At 26.7% G+C, this 25,550-nt stretch overlaps 7 protein-coding genes across 11 annotated transcripts in view; 4 read left to right on the top strand and 3 right to left on the bottom strand.

The window, feature by feature from the left end:
* LOC102670846 (corepressor interacting with RBPJ 1) overlaps window positions 1-1,455 on the bottom strand; it is a 2,033-nt gene extending 578 nt beyond the window's left edge. The window contains exons 1-6 of the mRNA XM_031510382.1: window positions 1,145-1,455; window positions 973-1,067; window positions 645-895; window positions 429-555; window positions 218-349; window positions 1-136 (exon numbers count right to left, since the gene is read on the bottom strand). Coding sequence (XP_031366242.1) covers window positions 1-136; window positions 218-349; window positions 429-555; window positions 645-895; window positions 973-1,067; window positions 1,145-1,216 — 813 coding nt within the window. The 5' untranslated portion in view covers window positions 1,217-1,455. The remainder of the gene's footprint in view (window positions 137-217; window positions 350-428; window positions 556-644; window positions 896-972; window positions 1,068-1,144) is intronic.
* Window positions 1,456-3,555: 2,100 nt separating this feature from the next.
* LOC102676556 (sesquipedalian-1-like) lies at window positions 3,556-4,548 on the top strand. Its single transcript, XM_031510380.1, has 3 exons — window positions 3,556-3,573; window positions 3,773-4,104; window positions 4,191-4,548. Exons 2-3 carry the CDS (start codon window positions 3,811-3,813, stop codon window positions 4,545-4,547), a joined length of 651 nt encoding a protein of 216 aa, XP_031366240.1. The 5' UTR covers window positions 3,556-3,573; window positions 3,773-3,810; the 3' UTR covers window position 4,548.
* A 282-nt stretch (window positions 4,549-4,830) lies between these two features.
* LOC102676681 (protein KIAA0100) lies at window positions 4,831-13,773 on the bottom strand. Of its 3 annotated transcripts, XM_006615444.2 has the most exons (17): window positions 13,551-13,773; window positions 13,329-13,455; window positions 13,026-13,217; window positions 12,582-12,833; window positions 12,191-12,355; window positions 11,883-12,095; window positions 11,526-11,793; window positions 11,206-11,428; window positions 11,007-11,128; window positions 10,602-10,916; window positions 10,023-10,480; window positions 7,835-9,929; window positions 7,297-7,541; window positions 6,143-7,199; window positions 5,830-6,047; window positions 5,427-5,691; window positions 4,831-4,961 (listed from the first exon to the last, which is right to left on the bottom strand). In XM_006615444.2, the coding sequence occupies exons 1-17, from the start codon at window positions 13,607-13,609 to the stop codon at window positions 4,945-4,947; spliced, it is 6,291 nt and encodes a 2,096-aa protein (XP_006615507.1). In that variant the 5' UTR covers window positions 13,610-13,773; the 3' UTR covers window positions 4,831-4,944. The 3 variants fall into 3 exon arrangements, with proteins under 3 accessions (XP_006615507.1, XP_006615506.1, XP_031366232.1); XM_006615443.2 differs by lacking the exon at window positions 4,831-4,961 and having other exon boundaries at window positions 5,341-5,691; XM_031510372.1 differs by lacking the exons at window positions 4,831-4,961; window positions 13,026-13,217; window positions 13,329-13,455; window positions 13,551-13,773 and having other exon boundaries at window positions 5,341-5,691; window positions 12,191-12,432; window positions 12,582-12,761.
* A 1,343-nt stretch (window positions 13,774-15,116) lies between these two features.
* LOC102678504 lies at window positions 15,117-17,803 on the top strand. The gene has a single exon (XM_006615460.2). The coding sequence runs from the start codon at window positions 15,682-15,684 to the stop codon at window positions 17,689-17,691; it is 2,010 nt and encodes a 669-aa protein (XP_006615523.1). The 5' UTR covers window positions 15,117-15,681; the 3' UTR covers window positions 17,692-17,803.
* On the top strand, window positions 17,453-20,161 carry LOC102678632 (tRNA-dihydrouridine(16/17) synthase [NAD(P)(+)]-like). The gene is given in 10 exon segments (XM_031510379.1): window positions 17,453-17,885; window positions 18,002-18,071; window positions 18,074-18,268; window positions 18,384-18,543; window positions 18,623-18,818; window positions 18,920-19,168; window positions 19,283-19,428; window positions 19,506-19,603; window positions 19,699-19,857; window positions 19,934-20,161. Coding segments are annotated over 10 exon segments (1,551 nt in total). The 5' UTR covers window positions 17,453-17,766; the 3' UTR covers window positions 20,093-20,161.
* A 6-nt stretch (window positions 20,162-20,167) lies between these two features.
* Window positions 20,168-22,392, bottom strand: LOC102678353 (protoheme IX farnesyltransferase, mitochondrial). Its single transcript, XM_006615459.2, has 6 exons — window positions 21,995-22,392; window positions 21,644-21,917; window positions 21,353-21,548; window positions 21,102-21,277; window positions 20,707-21,024; window positions 20,168-20,569 (listed from the first exon to the last, which is right to left on the bottom strand). Exons 1-6 carry the CDS (start codon window positions 22,067-22,069, stop codon window positions 20,352-20,354), a joined length of 1,257 nt encoding a protein of 418 aa, XP_006615522.1. The 5' UTR covers window positions 22,070-22,392; the 3' UTR covers window positions 20,168-20,351.
* Window positions 22,393-22,955: 563 nt separating this feature from the next.
* LOC102677926 (UDP-sugar transporter UST74c-like) overlaps window positions 22,956-25,550 on the top strand; it is a 5,531-nt gene continuing 2,936 nt past the window's right edge. For 2 of the 3 annotated variants that reach the window (XR_004150480.1, XM_006615455.2), the window contains exons 1-2: window positions 22,956-23,733; window positions 24,911-25,263. Coding sequence is in view for 2 of the 3 variants with exons in the window: in XM_006615455.2 (XP_006615518.1) it covers window positions 23,472-23,733; window positions 24,911-25,263 (615 nt within the window). In the remaining variant the exon portion in view is untranslated. Of the gene's footprint in view, window positions 24,477-24,910; window positions 25,264-25,550 lie in introns of those variants that run through there. The other variant, XM_006615456.2, reaches the window with a different exon arrangement.

Below are 25,550 nucleotides of genomic sequence, written 5' to 3' on the forward strand. Positions count from 1 at the left end.
ACTAGCATCGCTGCTGATGGAACTATCACTACTATCACTATCGATATCACTTTTATTTTTTTTATGTTTATATCGTTTTTCTTTCAATTTTCTTTTTTCTGCTTTTTTAGTCCTCTTTTCAAGTTGTTGTAATTTCCTATAAATGTTAACATTATTAATTAATCTTAATTATTCTGAAATTACTATGTTATAAATATTATTTAAATATTTAACATACATTAATAATTTCTTTTTTTGCTTTTTAGAAAGTGTTTTTAGGAATGTAATTTCAGATTGTTCTTCATCATCTGAAACCATAAGATGTTCATGTTCAGGAACTCTTAGATGTTGTTGAGCACTAAGAGCTGATCTATAATAGAATTAAACATATTAGAAGAAAATTTTCATTAAAATTAAAATCAGAAAAAAATTTTTAGATTTATCTTTACTTTTTAAGTGCTAATCCATCTTCTCTCATTTGTTGAACTAGCGTTAAAGCATCTGGAGTAGATGTAGCTGGTGAATTATTTGCCATTACTACACTCATTGCCTGACTATATAGAGGACATTCTTTATCTGCAATTAATTAAAATATATATTACTGAATAATTAATTTCTTATATTTAATTTTATTCTTTTCTAATATTATATTATTTCATATTAACCTGTATTTATATGTCCCCATTTATGACATTTGATACAACGGACATTACGTACTTGAATACCAAATGGTTGATCTCTTATTTCACTGTCTCCTTTACAATAACTTTCTCTTGGTGCATTATACTTGCGTTGCCATTCAAATTTATATTCTGGTTCATTGTCTTCTTTTTCTCTTTCTTTTTTTGCTCCAGGTGGTGGTTCATACATAAAATTTACACTAAGTTTATCCTTGCTTTCTTTACTCAATAAAGCTCTACAAAAAATAAAGTAATAAAAAATATAAAAAAAAATATTTATTAAAGAAATTAAATTAAAAGAATATGATTTTACTTATTATTATGAAGATCTTGTTCTTTTTCATATTGAACACGTAATTCCTCTTGTTTTTTCTTATAAGCCTCTGCTTGTTGTTCAGCCATCCATACCTTAAAAAATAATATAAAAAATATAAATTTAATTATTATATAAATAACAAATAACCTAAAAAATTGAGAAAACATACTCGTTTTAAATTGTCTCGAGATGCTGGATGAAAAAATTTTTTGCACATGTAATTATTAAATCCCTTTCCCATTTTATATAATTAAATAAATACGTTTTAATATTCAATTAATTAACATTAATGTTTGTAATAAATCAATAATGAAATAAACGTATACAATTCGATCATGTAATTTTCACTACCAAACAGTGTTGTCGGACGAACACGGTATGTTACTCCCTCTACAAAAAGTAGCAACAAATTTTCATAGGCGAAGAATGACGTCGGTTATCGCCATTACTATTGTTAAATTAAGCAGAGACACGTCATATATATGACAAGATGCAACAGGTGATATTTAGTTTGTAATGCTGAGATTTCGCCACAGCTGTGGATTATTAATTCTAAATTAAATATTTGCAAATATTTTAAAATATCTTTTTTATGAAAATATATACAAAATATATACAATATTCATGAAATATAAAAAAAATAAACAATGAAAAATTGAAAAATTAAATAATTTATTATAAAAATACATGATATAATATGTAAATAATTTAAATATAAGCTTAAATAATGAAATATGAATATATAAATGAATACAAATATATAAAAATTTATAATATATACAATATATTATATTACAATATGTATAAATTTATAAATTTATTTTGTAATAGTCACTTTGTTTGCTGTCATTTATATCATTCTAATCAAAAAGTAAAATCCTAGTTCAGTTTTCTAATATTATTCATATTTATTTATTACTTATATTTTTAAATATATTAAAATTAAATAATTCTAACATTTTTATTTTTTTTATATGTATAATAATTTTTATTTATTTTAAAATTTTAGTAATTAAATTTGTAATTATATTTATAATTTTTAATTCTAAATTTTTATTTGTATTATAATTGAAAAATATCTTTCTGTTTGAAAATCAATTTCACTTTTAGATTCTTAATTATATTAATTTTATTTTAAAATTTACTTATGTTTAATTATAATGATTTCTTTTTAATTGAAAAAATAAATTGGCAATATCTATCATTCATTCAACATCTAAGATTTATAAAATTTTCTTTTATATTTATTATATATATCTGTTGTATTTGTTTAATTATTTAATTATTCATATATATTACAAATATATTTTTCAATGATAATTACATTTCTGTAAAACATTTATATAAATTTTCTACAAAATTATTTAGAATCAAATAAATTTATACTTTCATTGATATATTTCATTAATATATCATATCAAAATATTAAATTTTTGATCAATATTCTCATATATTTAAAAAATATTTATTTTATAACATTTCTATTTTTTTTAATATAATAGATTTATTAATAATATATTATATAACTATTATTTTTGTTTTTTTCAAAAACATTTTTTTTATTGTATTTTTTATTGTAAACTATATTATTTTACATACTTCAAAATATTAAATGAATAAAAACTTTTATCTCAATAATATTCAGATAAATAGCTTAGCTCTGTTTCTTTTACATTTTTTATGAGAGATTGATTTTCATTGCAGAAGTTGTTGGCTTTTTTCTTCTTCTGCATTTTTACAATAAAATTTATATTATGATTGAATTAAATTTTTATGTTTTTCTTTTATTTCATTTATTTATCATTATTAGTTATTTCCTATTATAATAATTTTATATTTTTCATTTCATCTTGTATGAGTCATTGTTGTATTTTTCAAATCAAGATTTCAAATCTGAATCCTCCAATTAATTGTTTCTTTTTTTTTCTTGTAAAAGAAGAAGAAAACATACTGTTATTGCTACTATCATTATTATTTATAAAATAGCTATATTATTATATATGATAAATTTTAAACAATTTTTTAAATTATATTAATGTAAAAATATTAAATATTTGTCTTATTTGAATCTTTATTCGTTTCGAAATTGTAAAGTATTAGAATAGCAATAAAATTTAAAAAAAAATCAACACATTACAAAACTATAAATTGCATCCCGATAAAAATGGCTTGACGGCTTGACAAGGTTAAGTTTTAACCAGATTTCTATCAAAATTGCATCACGTCCGCATAATCTAATATTAGTAATAGAGAAATGTGATATCAAATTTTATAGGAAGAGTAGATAAGAAACGAAGTTGTGAAAATATAAATAGTTAACAGTTGATAGTTTGTATTGCCAATTTCTCTCTATTACTTAATCTTTCAGTATACAAAGTGTGACGTCAAATTCTACGCGCGTAATAGTTTTTTCAGTCAAAGAAAGTTAGTATAATAATAGATATTATAATTTTATGTCAAACATTTTATAACATACAGATATATCTTATAAATATAATATAAATATATTATTGTCAGAAAAGATAATAGCTTATGTGTTATTACAGATTGGTGAAAAAGTGTTCTATAAAAAAGAGTGTTATCATAATATAGTGCTAGATAGTATTATAAACATTACAGATTTTTATCATATATAGAGTTAGAAATATATTAATTGAAAATTTTTATTTATTTTGACATATAAGATTATTTCAGTTTAATATAAAAATTCAAGAGGGAAAAAAAAATACTAAAATATATTACTTAAGAAAGATATTACATAAAATTAATCAAATTTATTTGTGATAGTGAATTTTAGAGTTAATTTGTCCTATTAGAAATACAATTTCAAATGCAATGAAAATAAACGAGAAAAACATGGTAGCTTTTGCAACTTCGGCAACACCAGTGGATCGTGAAGGCTGGTTATACAAACGTGGTGAATTGAATCGTGGTTATCAAAAAAGATGGTTTGTTCTCAAAGGAAATATATTATTTTATTTCGATCGACGCGGTGACAAAGAACCAGTTGGTATGATAGTTCTTGAAGGTTGTACTATTGAATTGGCAGAAGATGAGGAACAATTTGGTTTTCAAATTGTATTTCATGGTCCAAATAATAGAAATTATGCTCTTGCAGCAGAATCTCAAGTAAAGATATTTTTTAATTCTAAAATATTAATTATTAATTCTAGAATAATGACAATACACAGGATAGATATATAATTAATTTTTAGGAATCTATGGAGCAATGGATGAAAGCTTTAGCATGTGCAAGCTATGATTATATGAAGTTAATGGTAGCAGATTTACAAAGACAATTGGATGCTGCAGAAGAAGAAACAACAATGGTGGTAGCTCCTTCACAATCTCCTAAAGCTCCACCAAGGCAACGACATAATCCTTTTAATAGATCAGAATTTCATCATCGTTCACAGAGTGTTAGATCTGCTCCTGGAAGAACAGAAAATGTTCCAAGAACAAGGATAACATTCCGTGAATTGCATAATATGTATGGTAGAAGAATTTTAGCTGATTTAAATGAATGGAGACACACAAGGAAAGCTGCTGAAGCTCCCTTGATCAGTTTTTAATGATGCATTTCATATAAATTGTAAATATTTAATTCAATATAAGATTATAAAGTAGTCGATAAAAGAAATATATTAAGTTCGTAAATTTGTCTCATCTATATATTTAAAAATCATAATAAATGAAAAAATAAAAAATTTTCATCACAACTTTTCACTAATTTCCATTAAAAAATAAAATGCTATATTTGATTCTAGATATTAATATATAATTTTTAATGGTGCTATTTGATATTTTACTTTAAGATCTCATTATATTTCTTCCATCGACTATATGCATATTAAATATTATTGGAATGTATCATTTATTTTTATAAGACCAAAATATTTACAATCAATATACAACAAAATATAATTATAAATTTTAATCATTATTAGAATATTACAAATTATTGCTGTCTCAAATAGAAACTGTGCCTGTAAAACACAATACATTCATTATTGTTAAATTAAATTATATTGAAAACTAATTCATATATTGTAACATGATTCACATAATTGTGAAATGTAAAATGAATTAAAATTATATTGAAACAATAATTCCTAAGTATCATAAATAAATATCATATATCTGATAAAAAATACTATTTACAAAACTATTTAAAACATCAAATTTGAATTAAAAAAAAGAATTTGGACAATTTGGATGAAAAATATCCAGTAAATTAATAATAGTTTGAAATAATAAATAAAAGATAATAAAATTTTAAATAATTAAAAATTGTACAAAAAACAGCACTGATTTAATAAAAAAAATACTTAACATTACACTAACAATTTTCTTATTAGATATTTTATTAGAATAAATATTGACATTTTGCATATTTGTGTAAATAATATATTCAAGTACAAATTTAAAAGATTATTTAAATTTAAAGACACCTTTTTTTTTCACATCACCCGGTAGATGTCTAGCACCTAGTAAGAGTCGAGCTTTATCTTCTTCTTGTGGAGCGGATTCTTCTTGCGGGCCTCGTGGCTTAATTTGTAATTTTTGTTTAATAGCTTGACTTAATATTACACGTCTAGAATCGCTTTTCATAGCTAAAAGAAGATCAAGCCATGTCCAAGTAACATTATGATATTCTAATGTTGGTATTACCAGAGCAAAATCACGAACATCTTCTAAATTTTTTTCTTTATTTCCCTGTATAAGAGATTATGCATGATGTATAAACATATAAAAAAAAAAAATAATTTTATATATAGCAGATAATTTCTAATTCTGATTGCTTCAAAGAAATAGAAATATAATAATTTATTTATAAAATTTTAATGTAAATACCTTGTAAGAAACACGAACGGGTACTTCAGGTATTTTAATATATATAAATAATTTATTTTTGTCCGCTCGTTCTTTCATTTTTTCTACATCATCTCTTCTTTCGATTGGAACATAAAAAGAGGAATCTCGTTGCGGTGCTGGTGGTTCCTCTATTCCTTCTGGATCTCTTTCAGGAAAACAGAATTTGAGCATCGTATTGAAAAACTTTTTTGTTAATCCTAATAATAAAAGATTTGATTAATTTTTGGAAAAAATATATGTTTCTTTTTTGTGAAAAAATAAAAGAAAGAAAAAAATATATAATAATAAATACCTATTGTTAATGGAACAACATTGATTTCGAAATGTTCTTTTACAGATATTCCAGCAACTGGTGCTTTTTCTCTACAGAAAACACGAAGAGCTCTTTGTCTATCGACAGGCATATTACTTTGTAATTCTGTCGGTGTCAACACTTCCGTGTAAATTTGATTTGGTAGTAAATTAGTCATCCTAACATATCCTAATTCAAGAAGATGTTCAACTGAATCATCAGTTTTACTTGTTTTAGTATATAAGAAATTAGTTAATATAAGATCAGCAATTCCCAATTGACCATCTGCATCAGTTAATCTCCACTGAGCATGTTTGAAGCAAATTTCTGCTACTCTTGCGACTGCTGCTGGTTTATCTTTCAGTGTAGTAGAAGCTGTAGTTGGAGTAGTTGTTTCTTTATAACAACTTAACATAACATCAAGTTCTTCCGCTTTTGCTCCAAGTTGTTCTTTACATTCGAAAACTCTAACTTCCAATCGTTCCATTTCTGCTAGCAATTCGGGACTAGATTCTTCTGCTAGTGCTTTTTGTACTAAATAAGTCTCACGTTCCAATCTCCTTAATTTTGCTACTAAACCACGTACAGTATTTTGTAATTGTTGAATTGGCCGTTTTTGATCTTCGACCGAATGTAACTGCAATTGAAATCTCATTCTTTGCAAACGTTCTGATGCTTCTTTTCTCCTTGGTTCGACATATAAAAGTAAATTGTTAACGATATCTAAAATCATAGCATACTGCAACGAATTCGTACAGACATCTAAGTCATGATGCATCAATGTAAATGCATCAGCTGCTAAAAGTTCTTTTCTTTCCCATGGACTGACTTCTTCTCTAGGTGGTGGTGGAATTTGATCAACAGAGCCAACGTCTAAAGCTTGTCCATAACCAACATAAAAGAATTCACATTTACATCTCGAGACAATACGTTGTAGCTGATGTTGAGGCCCACCACCACCGCCAACTGTCTGACTTACTACGCCACCGACACTTTGTCCTGAACCTACTAGTGCTGGTACATCTGGTAAGCCAGCTATTACAGTTGAATCTTTTTCCTAGTTTAATATACAAGCTTTAGTCAATATCGAAAATTTTATTTACAATTTATTTACAATTTAATTAATTTTACAATTTATTTTTTTATTAACTTACTTGTATATTGTCTAATGTCAACCACATTATATTATCATCGATATTTTCATCGATGTTAGCACTAACAGTTGCATAATATTGCATACATTCTAATGATCCAACCCAGGTTGTTTTTGATACTAAAGTTCTTTCTTTCCATACAGGTTGATGTATTCTTTGTAATATTTCTGCTTTTGCCGCAGATAAAATTACGTAACCTCGTGTTTCAATACCTTTCAATAATACTTGACTGTTCACTAAAGCAACTAAAAAAAAAACAATTTTTTCTTTTTTTTTATTCTATATATATAAATATACAATCAATAAAAAAAGTATTTAAATCCTACATTTCAATGAATTTTATTTTATTTCTAATTTTATTAATTTTAATTTTATTGAAAGTTTCTATATACATATATAACATAAAATAAAATTCTTTATAATATAAGATTCGAATATTTGTATTTATATTGAAATTATATGAAAGCGAATAATAATAAAATGCATATATTTATATACATATATTATAAATATATACATACTTTAAGTTCATACATACTTAGCCAATTTTTATGAAGAACGTCATCTTGATGACAAGCTGCTAATCCACGCAATTGTTGACCTCTCGTTTGTACCGATAGATCATCGCTGAATGCGACTGGTTTATTTGCAGCTTCAGCTATTAATCTCTGTAACATACCAACAGCTTCTCCCTGTTGTGGTTTTGTTGAAGACGATGTGTTCACTTGAGTTGCTGCATTTTGTACTTCAATCGATCTTGTTCGATTTTTATGTGGTGTTGATGAACTTTCCCTGTGAAAGCCTTTCAAAGCTGCAGTAGAAAGATTTTTCTTGAGTTGCTGAGTTTTTATAAAAGAATCAAAGAGTGCAAATGCCACATCTCTATTCGTTTTCGTCCAAGCTCCTTTCAAGTCGTGTACAACAAGTCTGTGTGTAGGAGTATCTCCTCCAGTGACTCCAGTCACCATTGCTTCTCTACCATAACTGACACGAGCAACGCTTAAACAATAACATTTTTCAACCGGTTGTCGAAGAGAAGCGCTTTCCTTGTCCTCATGAAGAGCACTTTTTAACCAAATTTCTGCATCGCTAAGTTCACAGTTCATGTACACTACTGACCATTCAGCTCTAGGTCGATGTATTAATCCATCATCAATCGGATGCAACGACAAATTATGCTCACAACTACATACTACTCTTCCGCCAGTTACTTCGAATCCGCGTTGCATGGCGAATGACATCCAATAGCTAACATGAAATTGATGGAAAGCTAAAGTTAATCGAACTTTCCTATAATGTCTGCTCAATTGTTTCTTTCTAGGTCTAATATTCTTAAAAAGTGGTCCTTTTCTAGTTGGTCTCGTTGCTCCAGACAAAATAAATTTTAGATTTTCGAACCATCTAAGAGTGCTACCATATAGTAAGGCAGTTGGTGCGCTTGCCAATGCCGGAGATCCAGTTGGTTTCGTTTCGAGTGAAAGACTAACATTTAAATTTTGTGAACGAAATGCTCTAAATGAATCATGTTCTTGATTGCTCGAATATTCTGGTAATCTATCTGGAGCGCAAGGTATCGCAGCATGATGGTCTCTAGGATCGCCTAAGCAAACCCATGCTAATTTTATGCTTAAACGTACGTTCGGTAAATGTAATAATCTACAATCATCATATTTACTAGCTGTACGAACATAAACATCTAAATCTCCTTTTACAATAATTCTGCCTTGTGTCCAATCGAGTTCCAATCCTGTCCATGTAAGCTCCATTTCTTCTGTAGTGTTGTATGGATCTAATGAGCCATGTAATAGAACTGTTAACTGTTTCACACAAAGTGTTAATCTTCCATGAAGGGCTAATCGCATTTTGTCCCAAAATGGTAATGGGGGACTTGGATCTCGTGATGGATGAATAATTTTCTCAAAACTAAGATTACATTGTGCTATCACAGGTTCCCAACAAGGACCAAATGCATATCTGAACTTATCGATATCCCAATTAAGATCATGGTAATATTTCAATGATGTCATTCCTCTTTCTATAACAATGTCTTCCCAAGGTGTACCAATTTCGATTCTTACAGTTCGTCTAGCTCTCGATGGTGCTAAAGCCTCTGCCCCAGCTAATCTACCCCATACACTTAAACTTTCCACTAAGAGTAATGGTTGGGGAAAGTCTCGTAATTGTAATTTCCATTCAGCACACTTTAAACTGATTCCTCTTACCCATAAAGTATTAAATTCAAGACCATCCTCCGGCCAAGGAGTTTCTGCATCCATTTCTCGAAGAGCTTTTATCGCATTTTCCGTACCATCGATCGATGGATCAGCTAAAGCTAATATTTCAATATCTATCATAGACCAAGCAAATAATCGTGTTCTAGCTGGACCAGCACGCTGCATTTGTTTCCATCGTTGTACATATATTTCGGCATTCTTTTTATTCAGACTAGCATATAGTTCTTCTACTTTACCTTGAGGTAGCAACAAATGAGCTCGACATAATTCCTGCACTTTAGTATCGAGCATCGCTTGTCTTTTTAGGCTCTCCTTATATTCATCTTCTAATAATTCGTAATTATCTCGTAAACGTACTTCAAATGGATCATCGCTTACTTCAAATATCCATTCTTTAATCTATAATGCATGAAATAATTTTTGATATCAATTATAAAAAATGAATATTATAATTACTATCATTTAATATTATAATTACTTATACATACATACTTTTATAATTAAATCATATGGCAAACGTTTTTCTTTTTCATGAGTTGATGATAACGATGACGATGAATGAATTTCTTTTAACCATTTCTTTATACTGAACAATTCATTCTGAATTGCATCAGTAAACTGATGTTCATATGGGAAGCAAGCTTTTACTGATTCAATATTGAGCATCCAAGTTTCATTCCAATCCAAAACAAAACCTTCATTACTTTGGCGTTCTAATTGCACTTCTTCATTATTTAGTATTCTAATTAATTCGAATCCTTCAATCATAATTATGTCAGCCATGTCTAAAGTAGTACGCAAATAATTTAATCTCCATTCTCCTTGTGACCAACGTAACTGATCTGATGAAAGTTCCAAAAAATGTTTTGGAGAAATATCTATAGATAGACTGATACCACTAGTAGCCAATATATCTATCGATCGTTTCTGTTGATTTTCAATGTCTTCATCTGTAAAGAAAATTTAAATAAATACATAAAAATATAACAAAAAAAAATAAGGTGATAAAATAATAATTAAATATAATAAAAACAAATAAAAATATTAAAAAATATATATTTAAAAAAAAACCTTGAACAATGGAAGAGTTTTTGTTTATAATAGATCTAAAATTTGCAGACTCTAGCCAAAGTTTTAAAAGGCGAAGATGTAAATTTGGACTCCATGCCAGGTTAGTACCATCCAAACTAATATTTATCATTTCAGGAGTAATTGCACCTTTGCACTTTCTTATAGCTAAAAACGGATGCACTAATGCTTGTGCATGTTGACATACAATTGGTTCATTTTTATTTAATGTTATTGCGCTTACACCTTCTGTCACACCCACTAATCGCTTTATATTGTATTCTAAACTTGCAGTATCCAAACGCATCATGATGGATACTAAACAATTGATTGAAATATTAATGTTAAATCTTTTGATTGTAATTTTTAATTAAAATTATTTAATTAATTATTGGAATATATACGTACGATTATTTTCTGCAATAAAGAATAAATTACAATTTGTAATTTTGAGATTTAATTGAACGATATTATCTGATTTTTTAGTATTTTTCATTCTTTCGATTTTTCTGTTGTATATTTGACAACATCTACCGAACAGATTTAATAAATCAGATACATTTAGAATACATATTTTCTTATTATTTTTTTTTTTTTTATATCTTACTTGTATGCTTCTTCAAGAAATTTAGCAAGTTCTAAACTCCATTCAGTTACAAGAGCATCAACAGCAATTCCTATAGCATTAGTACGTGTTGTAGCTAATAATACTCCAATAGATAAAGGTGTTCCCCATTGATGAGATGATTCCGAAATAAAAGCATTGGAACCATTTAAAGTACAATACAAAGATTCTACTACTAATTCTGTATTCCAATTGTCTATTATATCTACAAAATTAAGTGAGAAATTATTGAGAAATTATTAATCTATTAATTTTAATATATATATATTAAGAATATAAAGATACAAAACACAAAATACTACCTGCAAATGTATTTAATGAAAATTTCATATGAGCTACACCACATGAAGCTTCGTGAACATCCAATAATTTGATGCATAACGAGGAATCATAAAGTTCAGTATTTACTCTTACATCTAACCATGGTAATTTATTCTTAAATGTTATATTACCAACAGGTCTTGAAATTTCGTTATCGGTATTAAATAATATTGTTTCCCAATCTTTATGATCATAAATAATAGAAAGATTATTAATCTGTGTAGCAATTTGTAAAATGTCTTGTTCCATCTATATAAGCAATTTTAATTATTTAATACATAGAAATTCATTGAAATATTTTAAAACAATACATATATAAATATAAAAATACACGCTACCTTTGAATTTACTATTAATGATCGTAATGTCAAAACAGGAAGTTTACTTCGAATTGATAGCCCATCCAAATTTAAAGTGAAATTTAATAGTGGTTCAAATGGTTGGAATTTTGTGCTAATTTGTAAACCTTTCATTGTACCTTCTAAACCAAGTACTATGCCATCTTCTCTACCCGTAATTATAGAAGAATTACCCACTTTTAAATTAAAATCCTAGAAATATTTAATCATATTTTTTTTTTTATTACTATTTTTAAGCAAAATTCATTTTTTTCTTTTGATTTTATCAATTTATAATAATAATTTACCTTTGGTATAACTGGTGCTAATCGAGCTAAAAGATTATTGGGAGGATTGACATGTACATCTGAATACGAAGATGCAGCATTAGTTAAAGAACTTCTGTCTTTGAAGAATGTAACAAGACCTGCTCCTCCAGAACCCTCTGTCTGCGTGATTCCGATGTACAATTTCTATAAATTAGATCCTGCTTGATTCCAATCTAATCCCATTGCAAAGGACAGTTGTTCAGGCTCATCCATTAAGTGTGCTAAACACAAATAGCTATCGTTCAAAGCATTAAGCTACATCATTGAATCATAACATAATATTTTAATGTTGCCTAGCCTTTGCAGTTTGCACATCAAAACGAGTATGCTTATACAATATATATAGATCGTATAAACAATTTTTTTATACCTCTACCGAAAGTTCTCCTTGTGCCTTCAAAGTTGCTTCAGCTGTTCCAGCAAAACATATCTGTGAAAGACAAGCATCTGATGCATGACGTAATAATTTCATTGCTCCACCTATAATGGCAGCAGATGCAAGAAGAGTACGAGCTCCATGAACAACACTACCATCTAAAGTGAGACTTTCAGCACTTCCATTAGCTAACCAACCATTACCCAAAATCAGAAGACTTAAATTTTCTACGTGCACAGCCATAAACTAAAATATTTCACAAAGTAATTATTTTAATTATTTATAAATTACTTAATTTATAAGTATCTTAATTAAAATTATTTTAATATTATATAATAATAAATAAAATAATTTATTAATATTATTAATAAATTATCATTTTTAGATTTCAGATATTCTTATATTTTTAAATAAATTTTATTATTACAATATACATACTTGTACAAATGTTTTAATTAACGGTGGGATTTTCTTATTTCGAAAATCCATTGGCTTCTTTGGCTTTCTTAATATTTGTAGAGGTTTTATTGGAATATCTTTATTAATTCTAACATCTTTCATGATCACAGCTAAAAGTTTTGCAACATCACTACTAAAGAGACTGCTTCGTATACTGATTTCTTCCACTTGCTAAAATTAATGAATTTGTTAGAATTGAAATAAATAATAATTTTCTAATGCATTTTATGAAAATAACATAAATAATAATATAAATAATTTTTTCTGTGAAAAAAAACTTACCAATGTAAAACCATTTTTAGAAATATTTACGTCACGTAATATAAAATACGGTAATGAAATATGACCGACACGTAGATAAATTTTGTATCGTCTTTTTACTAACCATGCTAAAAATCTTGGTATCACCCTGATACATAAATAAAGAAATATATCAAATTTTATTATCAAATTTTTAATCATCAGAATTACAGAATTTTCATATACAATTATTATAAATCTTACCAAGTAAAACAACAATAAAGAATAAAAAAAGTCACACACAAAGCAATTAAACCAGTCATTTTTACATACAATTACATACTGTAGAAACAATATGTGTATAAATTTTCAGTAGTACCAAAAATTATTGTCAAAATAGTAGAATAATAATAATCTCTTCATCAAATTAATTTTTTAATCAAACATACCAGTTGACAAACTGCATATGTATAAATATCTATATATACACTTTATGCATACTTGATATATATATATACAATCATTTATCGATATATCGATGTTTCGATAATGTATAAAAACGAGCATAACTTCAACCATATTTGTTAGTCATTCGAAACCCTTTTGATTACGTAGATTATAATAAGTGATAAAATTAATTTTAAATATCAATTGTTAAATTCATTTACAGTTATTATATAACTATAAAAATAATATTTTTTTGCAAATACGTCACATTGTGTATTAAAATTGACAAAATTTAGCAATTAACCTTTCGACTTCAAGAATTAAGAAAGTAAGGTTAGTCTATACATATATTTATCTTGATATAATTTATTCAAGCGAATAAAATATAAAAATTTATTGAAAAATAAAAAGTTTAAATAAATTAGAGCATATAATATATAAAAAAAACATGAATACATATTTTAAAAGGAATTTAAAGAACTTTAAAATAAGTATATATTTATGATAGTATAAAAGATTCTAATTATATAGTAGAAATATATGTATTGTCGGATCAAAATAGATGATAAATTTCTAATTTATTTATTTTTTTTATAATTTTATGATTATCTCTTTCTGTACATCATTAAAAAAGTAGAAATAAAATAAGTTATAACTAAATATTAATTAGTTAAAGAAAACCACAATAATAATAACAATGATAATATAATTAATAAAAATATTAATATTATAATAATATAAAAATATATAAATAGACAAAAAATATAAGAAGTTTACAAAAAATCATAAGAATCAAATGTATATTGTATTATATATTTTAAATTTTATATTAACTAAAGTGTATACGTAGATTTTACATGAAATTATAATGTATAAAGTATTTTTCAAATATTTAATACTTTTTTTGTATGTTACATAATATTTTACCTATTAAATTCATTTATATTAGCAAAATTAATGAATGATATTATCTATATAATTATAAATATTATATAAAAAATTATATAAAACATGTTTAGATAAAAAATAATTTTAATATTTGATAGTCGAGATAATTTTACATTAAATTAAATTAAACTTAATATCTAATATATTTATAATAGTTTTATAATAGAAATATGAAATTGAAATGTGTCAACTTATAAATCAATAAATATAGTGAATAAGAAATATTTAAAAAAAAGTAAATTAATAATTAAATAAAAATATAAAATATTTTTAATTAAATATTATAATTAAAAATTAATATTATATTACATATAAAATTTGAAAAGATTGGAAATTTAATATATGGATATATATTTGATTTAATATATATTTGATTAATATATGGAAAAAATATATATTAAATATTTGTTTATGGTTATACATATTTTCAAAGTTAATGATTGAGAGAAAATATTGTAATTGAAAAAAAAACAGATAATTGTATTCATGATAAAAAAATATATTTCACTTAATTTATACGTTTATTACGTTACTATGTGAATATCGATTCAGAACATATTCCATCGAATGACCGAGTTTTACCGAGGATTCTCGAAAAGAATTGCACATCATGATTATGTTCCAATAAGTTGACTTTATTGTATAATTTTACATAGTTATAAATTGACAGTGAAAAAATAAAGTTAAAATTAAAATAAACTTGAATTCGATTAAATGAGAAAGATTTTTCATTTAAACAATCGGAAAAAACGTTAGATCGAAAAATAACGAAGAAAGAAGATAAAAGAAAAATAAAAGTAATTGAAACAAATAATCAATAGATGACATCATCTTTATTATTGATGAAGATAGAAAGAAAGTAATAAAGTCAGTATCAGTAGTAGCAAATGTGAACAAAAGAGATCTTTTTTGTGTAATGCAAATTGAAGAAAGCAAAACTACGAATATATTCTATCAAAATATTCTATCAAAATGATGTTTGAAACAAAGTAATATATTCATGACACTGGAACATAGAAAATTTAGACGCGTGCACGGACTTCAATTTCCGTTGCACCCTCAACAAGTAATTGGGTGGATTGTGATCTTAATTATTGTGGTAAATACGTTTGTAATATTAACGCCACTTCTCAAACCAAATTTACGATCAGTTTTCTCAATTATTATTGCTACAATCTTTTTTACGCACATTTGTTCTCATTTGGCAGTGATTTTATTAGATCCGGCAGATCCTCGCGTCAGATCTCAGCCAACAAATAAAATTATACCAGAATTCGATCGAAATAAACATTCACATGTAATTGAAAACGGTAGATGTCATCTTTGTAATATAACTATTGAAAGTAAAAGAACGAAGCATTGTTCTATTTGTAACAAATGCATTATTCGATTCGATCATCATTGCAAATGGCTCAATAATTGCATTGGAGCTAGAAATTATTGTGCTTTTCTAATTTGTTTAATTTCTGCAATTCTAGCAAGTTTGTTTGTTACCGGTCTCTCCGTGACAGAATTATCATTGCTGTTGTTCTTTGATCGAATAATAGATCAACCTGTTACTAATATAACTACGAAAAACGCGACTGATTCTGTAGTTTTATTTATCGTTCCTATTTCGGATACTACTATAATAATCGCAATCTCCGCGATTGGAATTCTTTCAGCAATTGTAGCAATACTTTTACTTCATTTGTGCTTTTTTCATGGTTATATTGCTTGCCTTGGATTGACTACATACGAATATATACGAAACAAAAGAGAAAAGAAGTCTGTTGCTACTGCAATTGCTGCAACTGATACTATCGCCGCAGCTACCACCACAACTTCCGTCACAACAAAAATCACTTCTATTGAAATAATCACTACCACAGTTACTGGTAATAATTCGTCAACACCAGTTCAGCAAATAGTTCCTGAATCAAAAATACAACATGGTTTTTGTGAGTTTGTTTCTGCTCATCGTTTTTTATTATCATCTTTCGCAAATGGCGAAAATCAATGTTTTTATTGCTGTATAAATGATAATCCAATCAAACTTGAAAGGAAATCAAATCAAATCGTAATTCACTCTCCTTTTTTCTATGGAGAAAGCAAAGAGAAAAATTTTCAATTTTGTTTTTCAATATATGATATTTTTAAATCACAATCAAAGCAAACATCAACGGAAAATTCAACAGATGTATCATCAGAAAATATTGAACAATCGACAATCACATTTCGAAAATGGAATACTGTTTTACCAACATCTATTTTTTGTTGCTCTACTTCACTTAATTCGATAGCAATGCATTGTACCAAGAATGTTAAAGCGAATATATCGAAGAAACAATCTTGTGATAAACAAAGTTGTGACGATATATCTGATCAAATAGCATATGTTTCGACAAATTCTTATAAAAAAGTTGAAAGGATAGGAAGATTTCTCTGTACATATTTAAATAAAGGAGAAAAGAGAAAAAGATGCAGAAAGAAAGGAAAAAATCAAGAGCAATCATATGATGCGAACATAATGCACATAGAAAAATCGAAGAAAATAAATAAAATTGATTTGATTACGAAGGAGGATTATGATTCGTTTATGAAAAACATAATATTATTGACATCAATCACAGCCTCTTCTTTTATCATTCCTTTCCATATACTTGTTATTGTTGTTCCATTTTATTTAAAATTTACTCCGTTACATAAATCGTCAATCACAAAATTAGATTTACCAGAATCACAGAATCAGATTTCACTTCGATTGCAAAAAATGACTGGATCGTCAACATACAGATTTGGAATATGTTTCATTTTTCAAAAAGGACAAACAACTAAATCACATATATCTATCAAGTTTTCTCCTATTTTGGAATCGGAATTTCCAAAATCTGCTACACCACAATCACACTCTTCTTTATCATCATATTCTGAGTATTCCTCTTATTTATTAATATCATCATTATCTGCGTCTCAATCTTTTTCATCTCCACGAGTTGTTGGTGATAAATTCTATCTTCATGAAAAATAATACTTATATCAATTAATACTTCATTTTCGAAATCCGTTTAAAACAATAATAAATATAGTAAATCATATTTATACAATGAACGTATGTTTTTTCTTGCAAGCTTTAACGTGGACAGTAAATAATAAAGAAAAAGGGAAAGGGAAGGGGGTAATTATATATGCCGCACCTTCAGTCTTTAATTTAAAAATTATAAAGTGAGTACCGATTTATATCGTGGACAAAACAGAATTTTTTTTTTTAAAAAAGTCGTGCTACTCGTTTAAATGTAAAATGTGCTCTCTTATCTACTCATCATTGTATATTTTTGTAGATGTCATCAGTTTCAGCAAAAGTATCTGATCAACTTACAAATACTACACAAGAGACAAATATTTGGAAAAATGTATTGGGTTCTCCACAATATATAGTTGCACCGATGGTTGATGCGAGCGAATTAGCTTGGAGATTATTGAGTCGTCGTCATGGTGCACATCTTTGTTACACACCAATGCTTCATTCTTCGGTTTTTTGTCGAGATCCAAAATATCGACGAGAAGCTCTTGCCAGTACTGCTGAAGATCGGCCATTGGTCGTCCAGGTATAGATACGTACGTCAAACAGGCCTGATTCAGTTACTTTTTTCTTTTATCTTTTTTATTATTCTTGAACAATTTTGAATTTTGATCTTTAACTTATTAATTTGTTTGTTCTAGTTTTGTGGTAACGATCCCAATACATTATTAGAGGCAGCACTTTTAGCAGAACCATATTGTGATGCAGTCGATATAAATATTGGTTGTCCTCAAGCAATTGCTAAACGAGGTCATTATGGTGCTTTCCTTCAAGATGATTGGGATTTACTTCAACAAATCGGTTCGTAAGAATTTTACACATGTTTATAATTTATATTTTTATACTTTTTTTTTAATTTTTTTTCCATAAAATGTTACAGTTAATACTTTGAGTAAAAAACTTCATGTACCAGTAACTTGCAAGCTTCGAGTATTTGCAGAAATTGATAAAACTGTGAAATATGCACAAATGCTTGAAGCTGCTGGTGCACAATTACTTACTGTGCATGGACGAACTCGAGAACAGAAAGGTCCGTTGACTGGTGTTGCATCTTGGGATCATATTAAAGCTGTAAGGTATAATTAACAAGATTTGATTAACAAAATTTATTTTCTTTTTATCAAAATTTCTTATATTTTTGAATCATTTTTTATTCAATATTATTCCAAATATTTAGACAAGCTGTCACAATTCCAGTATTTGCAAATGGTAATATACAATGTTTACAAGATGTTAAAAAATGTATAGAAGAAACTGGTGTTAATGGTGTAATGTCAGCAGAAGGCAATCTTTATAATCCATATATATTTGAAGCTTGTTATCCACCTAGTTGGGAGCCAGCAGTTGAATATTTAGATTTGGTAGAATGTTATCCAGCCCCTGCTTCTTATATCCGCGGTCATCTTTTTAAATTATTTCAACACACGTATGTATGAAAAATTTTCTTTCTAAGTTTCTTTTATCTTTATCTTTTATATATAAATAAATTCCAAATTAAAAATTAACTTATGCGTTCAGCGTTCTTTTAACTAGAGAGTAGACTTTGTTTAGCAGAAAATAAAGAAGAGAGAGAAAATTTGGCTCGAAACTCTACTATGGAATCTTTCCGAAATGTCGTGTACGCTTTGAGAGATCGATATCTACCTTATCACGAAGGACGTTTAATATGGCATGAAGAAACATCTGGTTTGATAATTTTGTTATCCAATAAATATAATCATTTGATCATTTATTGTATTTCATATATATAATACATATTTTAGATTATAACTTAAAATTACCTCCATGGTTGTGTCAACCATATGTACGTCATCTTCCAGAAGAGAATATACAAAAACTAGAAATCGAAAAAATCGAAAAGGTTTAATATAAAGACATTTGTTTTTCATTCTCTTTTCCATATTATATACAAATAAAAGCAAATAATTGTTCTTCTATTTCGACATTTTTTTTTAGCAAAATGAATCAGCTAAGAGAAAATTCAGAGACGAAGAAGGAAATGAAATATCACGAAAACATTTGAAAAAACTTAAACGTATAGCGCGCCGACCAAACAAATCAACTGTTGTAATAAAAAGAGGATCCAATTTATGTCGCGATTGCCCAAATCCAGTGGTTTGCAAAATTTAGTTTTACATTTATTTTCTTTTATTTGAATTCATTAATTTCTTTTTCTTTTCTTTTCTTATAGAGTCTCAAATGCGTTCATAAATCATGTCGACAGTGCTGTAGAAACAAATGTTTTACGGAAAATTTGGATTGTACTGGACACAGAAATTTAACTAAAACTAGAAGACAAATGGCAATAGAATTTGCTGCAAAACGAAGAACTATCGAAGATACGATATGACATTGTATGATATTCTAGATTATATAAATAAAAATTAAATAAATATATGGGCACATATTATAAAATATATACACATATTTTTTAATTATTTTATAGATGTTATATTAATTTTAATATAATAATTGTATTATAATGTGTTACTATTCACAAATTATACTACAATTCGCTTTGTCAAATTTTACAAAGTCATCTTACATTATATTACTTAATATTATAATACTTCATGAGTGAATATCATAATATCATGGATAAAATTTCATTAAGTGCTTGAAGATGTTGATGTAATTATTTTTGTTAAAATTGCATAAATATCACTATTTTTTTCTTCAGGAAGTATTATATCTTTTTGTTTTTTCTCATTATGCCAGTATTTTTTATTTACAAGTATAAGAATTATAAGAACAGGTAGATGGATCAATGAAAAATGAAAAAGCTTACGTGAACTTCTACTATCTGATTGTTTATGAAACTTCCACGCTAAAAAAAACATAATTAAATAATTTATATACAATATATAAACTATTATGTTATAAAATTATTTATTTATATATTTATTTAACTTTATTTTATTATTTTTTTTCTTTTGTTTTAAGATATAACTGTTTTTGACTTACCAAGATATAGAAAATATACATTAAGAGGTGTTGATGTCAAGGCAAACCACCAATTTGTTACATTGAAAATAGGTGCTAAATAACAAAGACCTGTTAATGCTGAAGTATAACGTAATGCTGTTTTACGACAAAGCTTTGGATTTGTGACTGCCATCATTCTATAACCAGCACGTGAATAATCTGATCTCAAATTCCATGATAAAGCATTAAAATGAGGAAATTGCCATGCATATAATATGCCAGACATTATCCAAGCACCTGGAGATACTATATCATTGACACAAGATGCCCAGCCCATTAACGGTGGTATAGCTCCAACTAAATAACAATTAATATGTAATATTTATTGATATTTTGATAAATATTAATAATTTGTAATTTTATAATATACTTGCCTATAGAGCCTATCCAAGTGTTTAAAATACTAATACGTTTCATAGGAGTATAAATAAGTGTATATAGAATTAAATTAGTTGTTCCTAAGATTGCTGTTAATTCATTAACTTGACTATATAATAATAATAATCCACTAAAACCAGACACTGTTGCAAAAATTATTGCTTGTCCTGGACTAGTAAGAAATTCTATTATAAATATAATGAATTGTTTTTTAATTTTTTTAATAATTGAAATATATTGTACATACGTTAAATGACCTCTAACCAATACTCTATTTTTTGTTCTTGACATTTGTGCATCAAAGGGAACTTCAAAAAATTGATTAATAGCATTTGCTGATGCAGAAAGTAATCCTGTACCCATGGAACATGCAATAAATGTACAAGCATCAAAAGCTCCTGGAGCCAATGTATATCCAGCCATAGTGGTTATAACTACCAAAGCTGAAATTAATTATTCATTGAAAAAATAATTCATTTTTTATATTGAAAGAAATTACATTAATATATTATTTATTAGAGATATTAATTTTTCTTACATGTTAACCTTATTTTAGATAACATAAAACAATATTTTTGAAGTTTTCCAGAATCTAGTTTTATATGTTGCCATTCTTGTTTATCATTTATACATAAATCTTTCTGTTTTATATTATTTGTTATATCTACATATTGAGTATCTTTTTGATCATTAATAGATGCAATGAAGCTTGGTGGAATATTATGATTTTGAAGATTTTTAATATTTAATGAATGTTGTTGTTTCTGAATACAATTTAAATTCTTTATCCTTGATGTGGCTTTAGTAGAATACTACAATTATTATAAAAAATTAATATTATAATAAAGAATTTAAATATATAGATCACATAAAATATTATTACACATACTGTAGAAATTGATAGTTTCAACGATGACAGACATATATTACGGGAAATCCTGATTGAATAAAAAATAAATAACATGATAAAAATATGCCGTGTATAATGGTTAATATTTTCTTTTTCTCATTCTGAAAGTAATATAAGAACCAACCGGTTCTTGATTACAATTTTATGCCATCAATAATAAAATCAGAAGACAATTCAAATACTTAATCGTTTCTTAACAATGAAATATTTGACTTACATCATGAAATATTTTCGTTTTTATAATTTTTGTTTCGTGTTACGTAAGAAAAATTTGAACAAACATTCATTGCGATAAACTTAAAATAATTTTACTAGACTATTTAAACCTATGCTTATTCAAGTAGTTGAATCGAAACTCATGAAAATCGAATATTCGAATCGATGTAAAAGACAATGAATTCCTAAAAGCATCAATAAACGACCAAATTTTAAAAAAAACGAACATAAAATAACGCCTTATATTTAAAATAAATCTTCATGTAAATAAGTTTTATTTTTTGTACAAATAAACATTCATAATTGTACAATTTTTACAAATTCATATACATATATCGTTAATAATCCGTATATTAATATGAATATATTTATTTATATTAATATGTATATATATATATATATATATATATTTTATTGATATTTTTTATTAATTTTTTTTTAATTTCTAAATAGAATAAAATAATATGTACTATATTTCTAATTTCTAAATTTTTGTTTGGAATAAAACAATCAAAAATTACTTAATAAAATAACTAAAAATAGATAAAAAAATAAATTTGAAATAAAAACATATTTTATTGAATTTATATCTAATAAAAAAATATTAAATTTAAAAAAATTAATCATAAATAAATAAGAAATTAATGATTTTAAATAGTATCATCTAATATAATTATATATATATAATAAATAATCTACTGTACATATATACATATATATAATATTTTAAGTCCAATGTATAATAATATGAACGACATAATTGTGTGTTGCTTATTTTATATTGTATTCTTGTTTTTCTAATTAAAGATAAAGAAAATATATATAATCACGTGGTAAAAAGTCACTTATTTGTTAAAAAGAAATAAAAATACAAAGTAGTGCAAGATGAAGTAACATAAAATATATGTGTGTGTCAATAAAGCGTGATATAAATTTGAAGATATTCGAAGAACATAATTAAAGAAAAAAGAAGGATCGCTGTATGTTGTTAATAGATCTTCATAATATTGAGCATTATTCATTCAATGGAATAGTGAGATCTTTTTTAATAATCATCTTTAGGCAAAAAAGAAAAGACAGAACAAGGATAGAACAATGATAAGGTTATATCAGTGTACGTTTTATCAAATTTGACATAAATTCAGCGTATTAATAATACGAAAATTATAATTGGAACGAAATAAATTGAAAGAAGAAAATCAAGCGCGACGAAATTATTGAAGACTATATTTTAATCGGTATGCCGTGGAGTCATAAAAATGTGATATTCGCGAGAATTGGTTCCGCCCTATTTTATGGGTTGTCTTCATTTATGATCACAGTTGTAAATAAGACTGTGTTAACGTCATTTGAATTTCCTTCGTTTCAATTGCTTGGCATAGGACAAATGGTGGCTACTATCGTATTACTTTTCACAGCAAAAAAGTTGCGTTACATTGAATTTCCTAACCTAGAACGAGCAACGTGTATCAAGATATGGCCATTGCCCATCATTTACATTGGTAACATGATATTTGGATTAGGTGGTACTAAACAACTTAGCCTTCCAATGTTTACTGCCCTTAGACGATTTAGTATCCTTATGACTATGATCGCCGAATATTATATTCTCGGAATAAAAGCGCGTATTTCTGTTCAATTGAGTGTATACACAATGATTCTCGGAGCTGTAGTAGCGGCATTAAACGATCTTGCTTTTAATGCGGAGGGCTATCTTTTTATCCTGTTAAACGACTTTTTCACGGCCGCCAATGGTGTCTACATGAAGAAGAAGTTGGATTCGAAGGAACTAGGAAAATATGGACTAATGTATTATAATTCATTATTTATGATTATCCCAGCGATTAGTATTGCGTGTTGGATGGGAGATATGCATTCAATCTTAGAATTTCCATATTGGAATAATATGTTTTTCCTTGTACAGTTTGGACTTTCATGTATTATGGGTTTTATATTATCCTATAGCATGATTCTTTGTACACTTTATAATTCTGCGTTAACTACTACAATAATTGGATGTTTAAAAAATATATGTGTTACATATCTTGGAATGATCATTGGTGGTGATTATATCTTTACATGGTTAAATTTCATAGGATTGAATTTAAGCGTTGTCGGTAGTTTAGTATATACTTGGGTAACGTTTCGAAGAAAGGAATCAACTGAATCAAAATATTCTCTCCTTTCTGACGAACAAACAAATAAAGTGCAAGCTGTATGATCAATATAAATGAAATCGTGCCATGTAACTGTCTCAATCTCATCTTTTTACAATAATTTTTATCTTTTCTCCTTTTCTTTCCCAATCTTTTTTTGTGTTTTTCCATTTTTTCTTACTAGCCATTTAGTTTGTGTCTGTACTCAAAATGATTATGCTGTTGGAAATTAGAAAAGGAGCAAAATGAAAATACGAAAAGAGCAACAATGGAACAAAGCAAATATCATAAATAATTATAAGTAAATATAATACATCCTACGTACCAAAGCGATAATAACGTTACCAAATAAGATATGAATATGCTAATAGTTATTTCAGTAACATAGCGATGTAAAATACAACTTGTACATATATATATATTTTAAAACTGCAATATATCAATAATGCACGTGTATAGAACTATTTTAGCGAAATAAATTTAATTTGTAAAGAAAGGAATGATCGTCATTATCCTTGATCAGTTTCAGGCTGGCTAGTTCGAAGATTTTACAACAGCGATGTCTCATCATTCACGATGGATTACGCGAAACATCGTATATCTCTGTCAACGGTACAACGCGCGATTTTGACGGTTGGTGCTGCTGCGATATCACTTCTCAATCCTTATCGAGGTGACATGATCGCATGCTTGGCAGAAACAACCGGTACTGATGCTCTTTCCTATTGTCATCGGCAAATGCTTGCAACCTCCGAGGGATGTCGCATTCTTGCCGAAAAACCACGCATATCCTCTTCAACAGTTGATTTTTCCGCGCTAAAACGATTACCAGCAGGAACTCTTGGAAAAATTTATTACGATTTTTTGGAAGTAAATGTAAGCTTTTTCAATGATTTCGCATTTTGTTTTGCCATTATAAAAGTTAATCATTATTCTTGCATATTATATAATTTTTTTTTATAAACAATCATTATAAATATTCTCAGTATTAGTATTAATAATGAATATTTTATTTATTACTCTCTTATCTGGCTCTGCTTTAATTAACTTCTATTTAACCAGTTGATAATCATTGGTAAAAATGGATTGTGATTTTTTTTAGAACTTATAAAACTTATATTCTGTAAAAATTGTTATTTCTTTAAATATATATATATATATAT

The sequence above is a fragment of the Apis dorsata genome, unplaced genomic scaffold (genome assembly GCF_000469605.1).
Source record: "Apis dorsata unplaced genomic scaffold, Apis dorsata 1.3 scaffold_223, whole genome shotgun sequence".
Lineage (NCBI taxonomy): Eukaryota > Metazoa > Arthropoda > Insecta > Hymenoptera > Apidae > Apis > Apis dorsata.

Coding starts and splice junctions, on each gene's coding strand:
- LOC102676681 (XM_006615443.2), bottom strand. CDS start 13,609: ATGACTGGTTTAATTGCTTTGTGTGTGACTTTTTTTATTCTTTATTGT. Junction 11,794..11,882: donor CATTAATAGTAAATTCAAAG/GTAGCGTGTATT, acceptor TTGCTTATATAG/ATGGAACAAGACATTTTACA. Junction 9,930..10,022: donor CATATGATTTAATTATAAAA/GTATGTATGTAT, acceptor CATGCATTATAG/ATTAAAGAATGGATATTTGA.
- LOC102678353 (XM_006615459.2), bottom strand. CDS start 22,069: ATGTTATTTATTTTTTATTCAATCAGGATTTCCCGTAATATATGTCTG. Junction 21,918..21,994: donor TGAAACTATCAATTTCTACA/GTATGTGTAATA, acceptor TAATAATTGTAG/TATTCTACTAAAGCCACATC. Junction 21,278..21,352: donor TTGGTTAGAGGTCATTTAAC/GTATGTACAATA, acceptor ATTTCTTACTAG/TCCAGGACAAGCAATAATTT.
- LOC102678504 (XM_006615460.2), top strand. CDS start 15,682: ATGACACTGGAACATAGAAAATTTAGACGCGTGCACGGACTTCAATTT.
- LOC102676556 (XM_031510380.1), top strand. CDS start 3,811: ATGAAAATAAACGAGAAAAACATGGTAGCTTTTGCAACTTCGGCAACA. Junction 4,105..4,190: donor CTCTTGCAGCAGAATCTCAA/GTAAAGATATTT, acceptor ATTAATTTTTAG/GAATCTATGGAGCAATGGAT.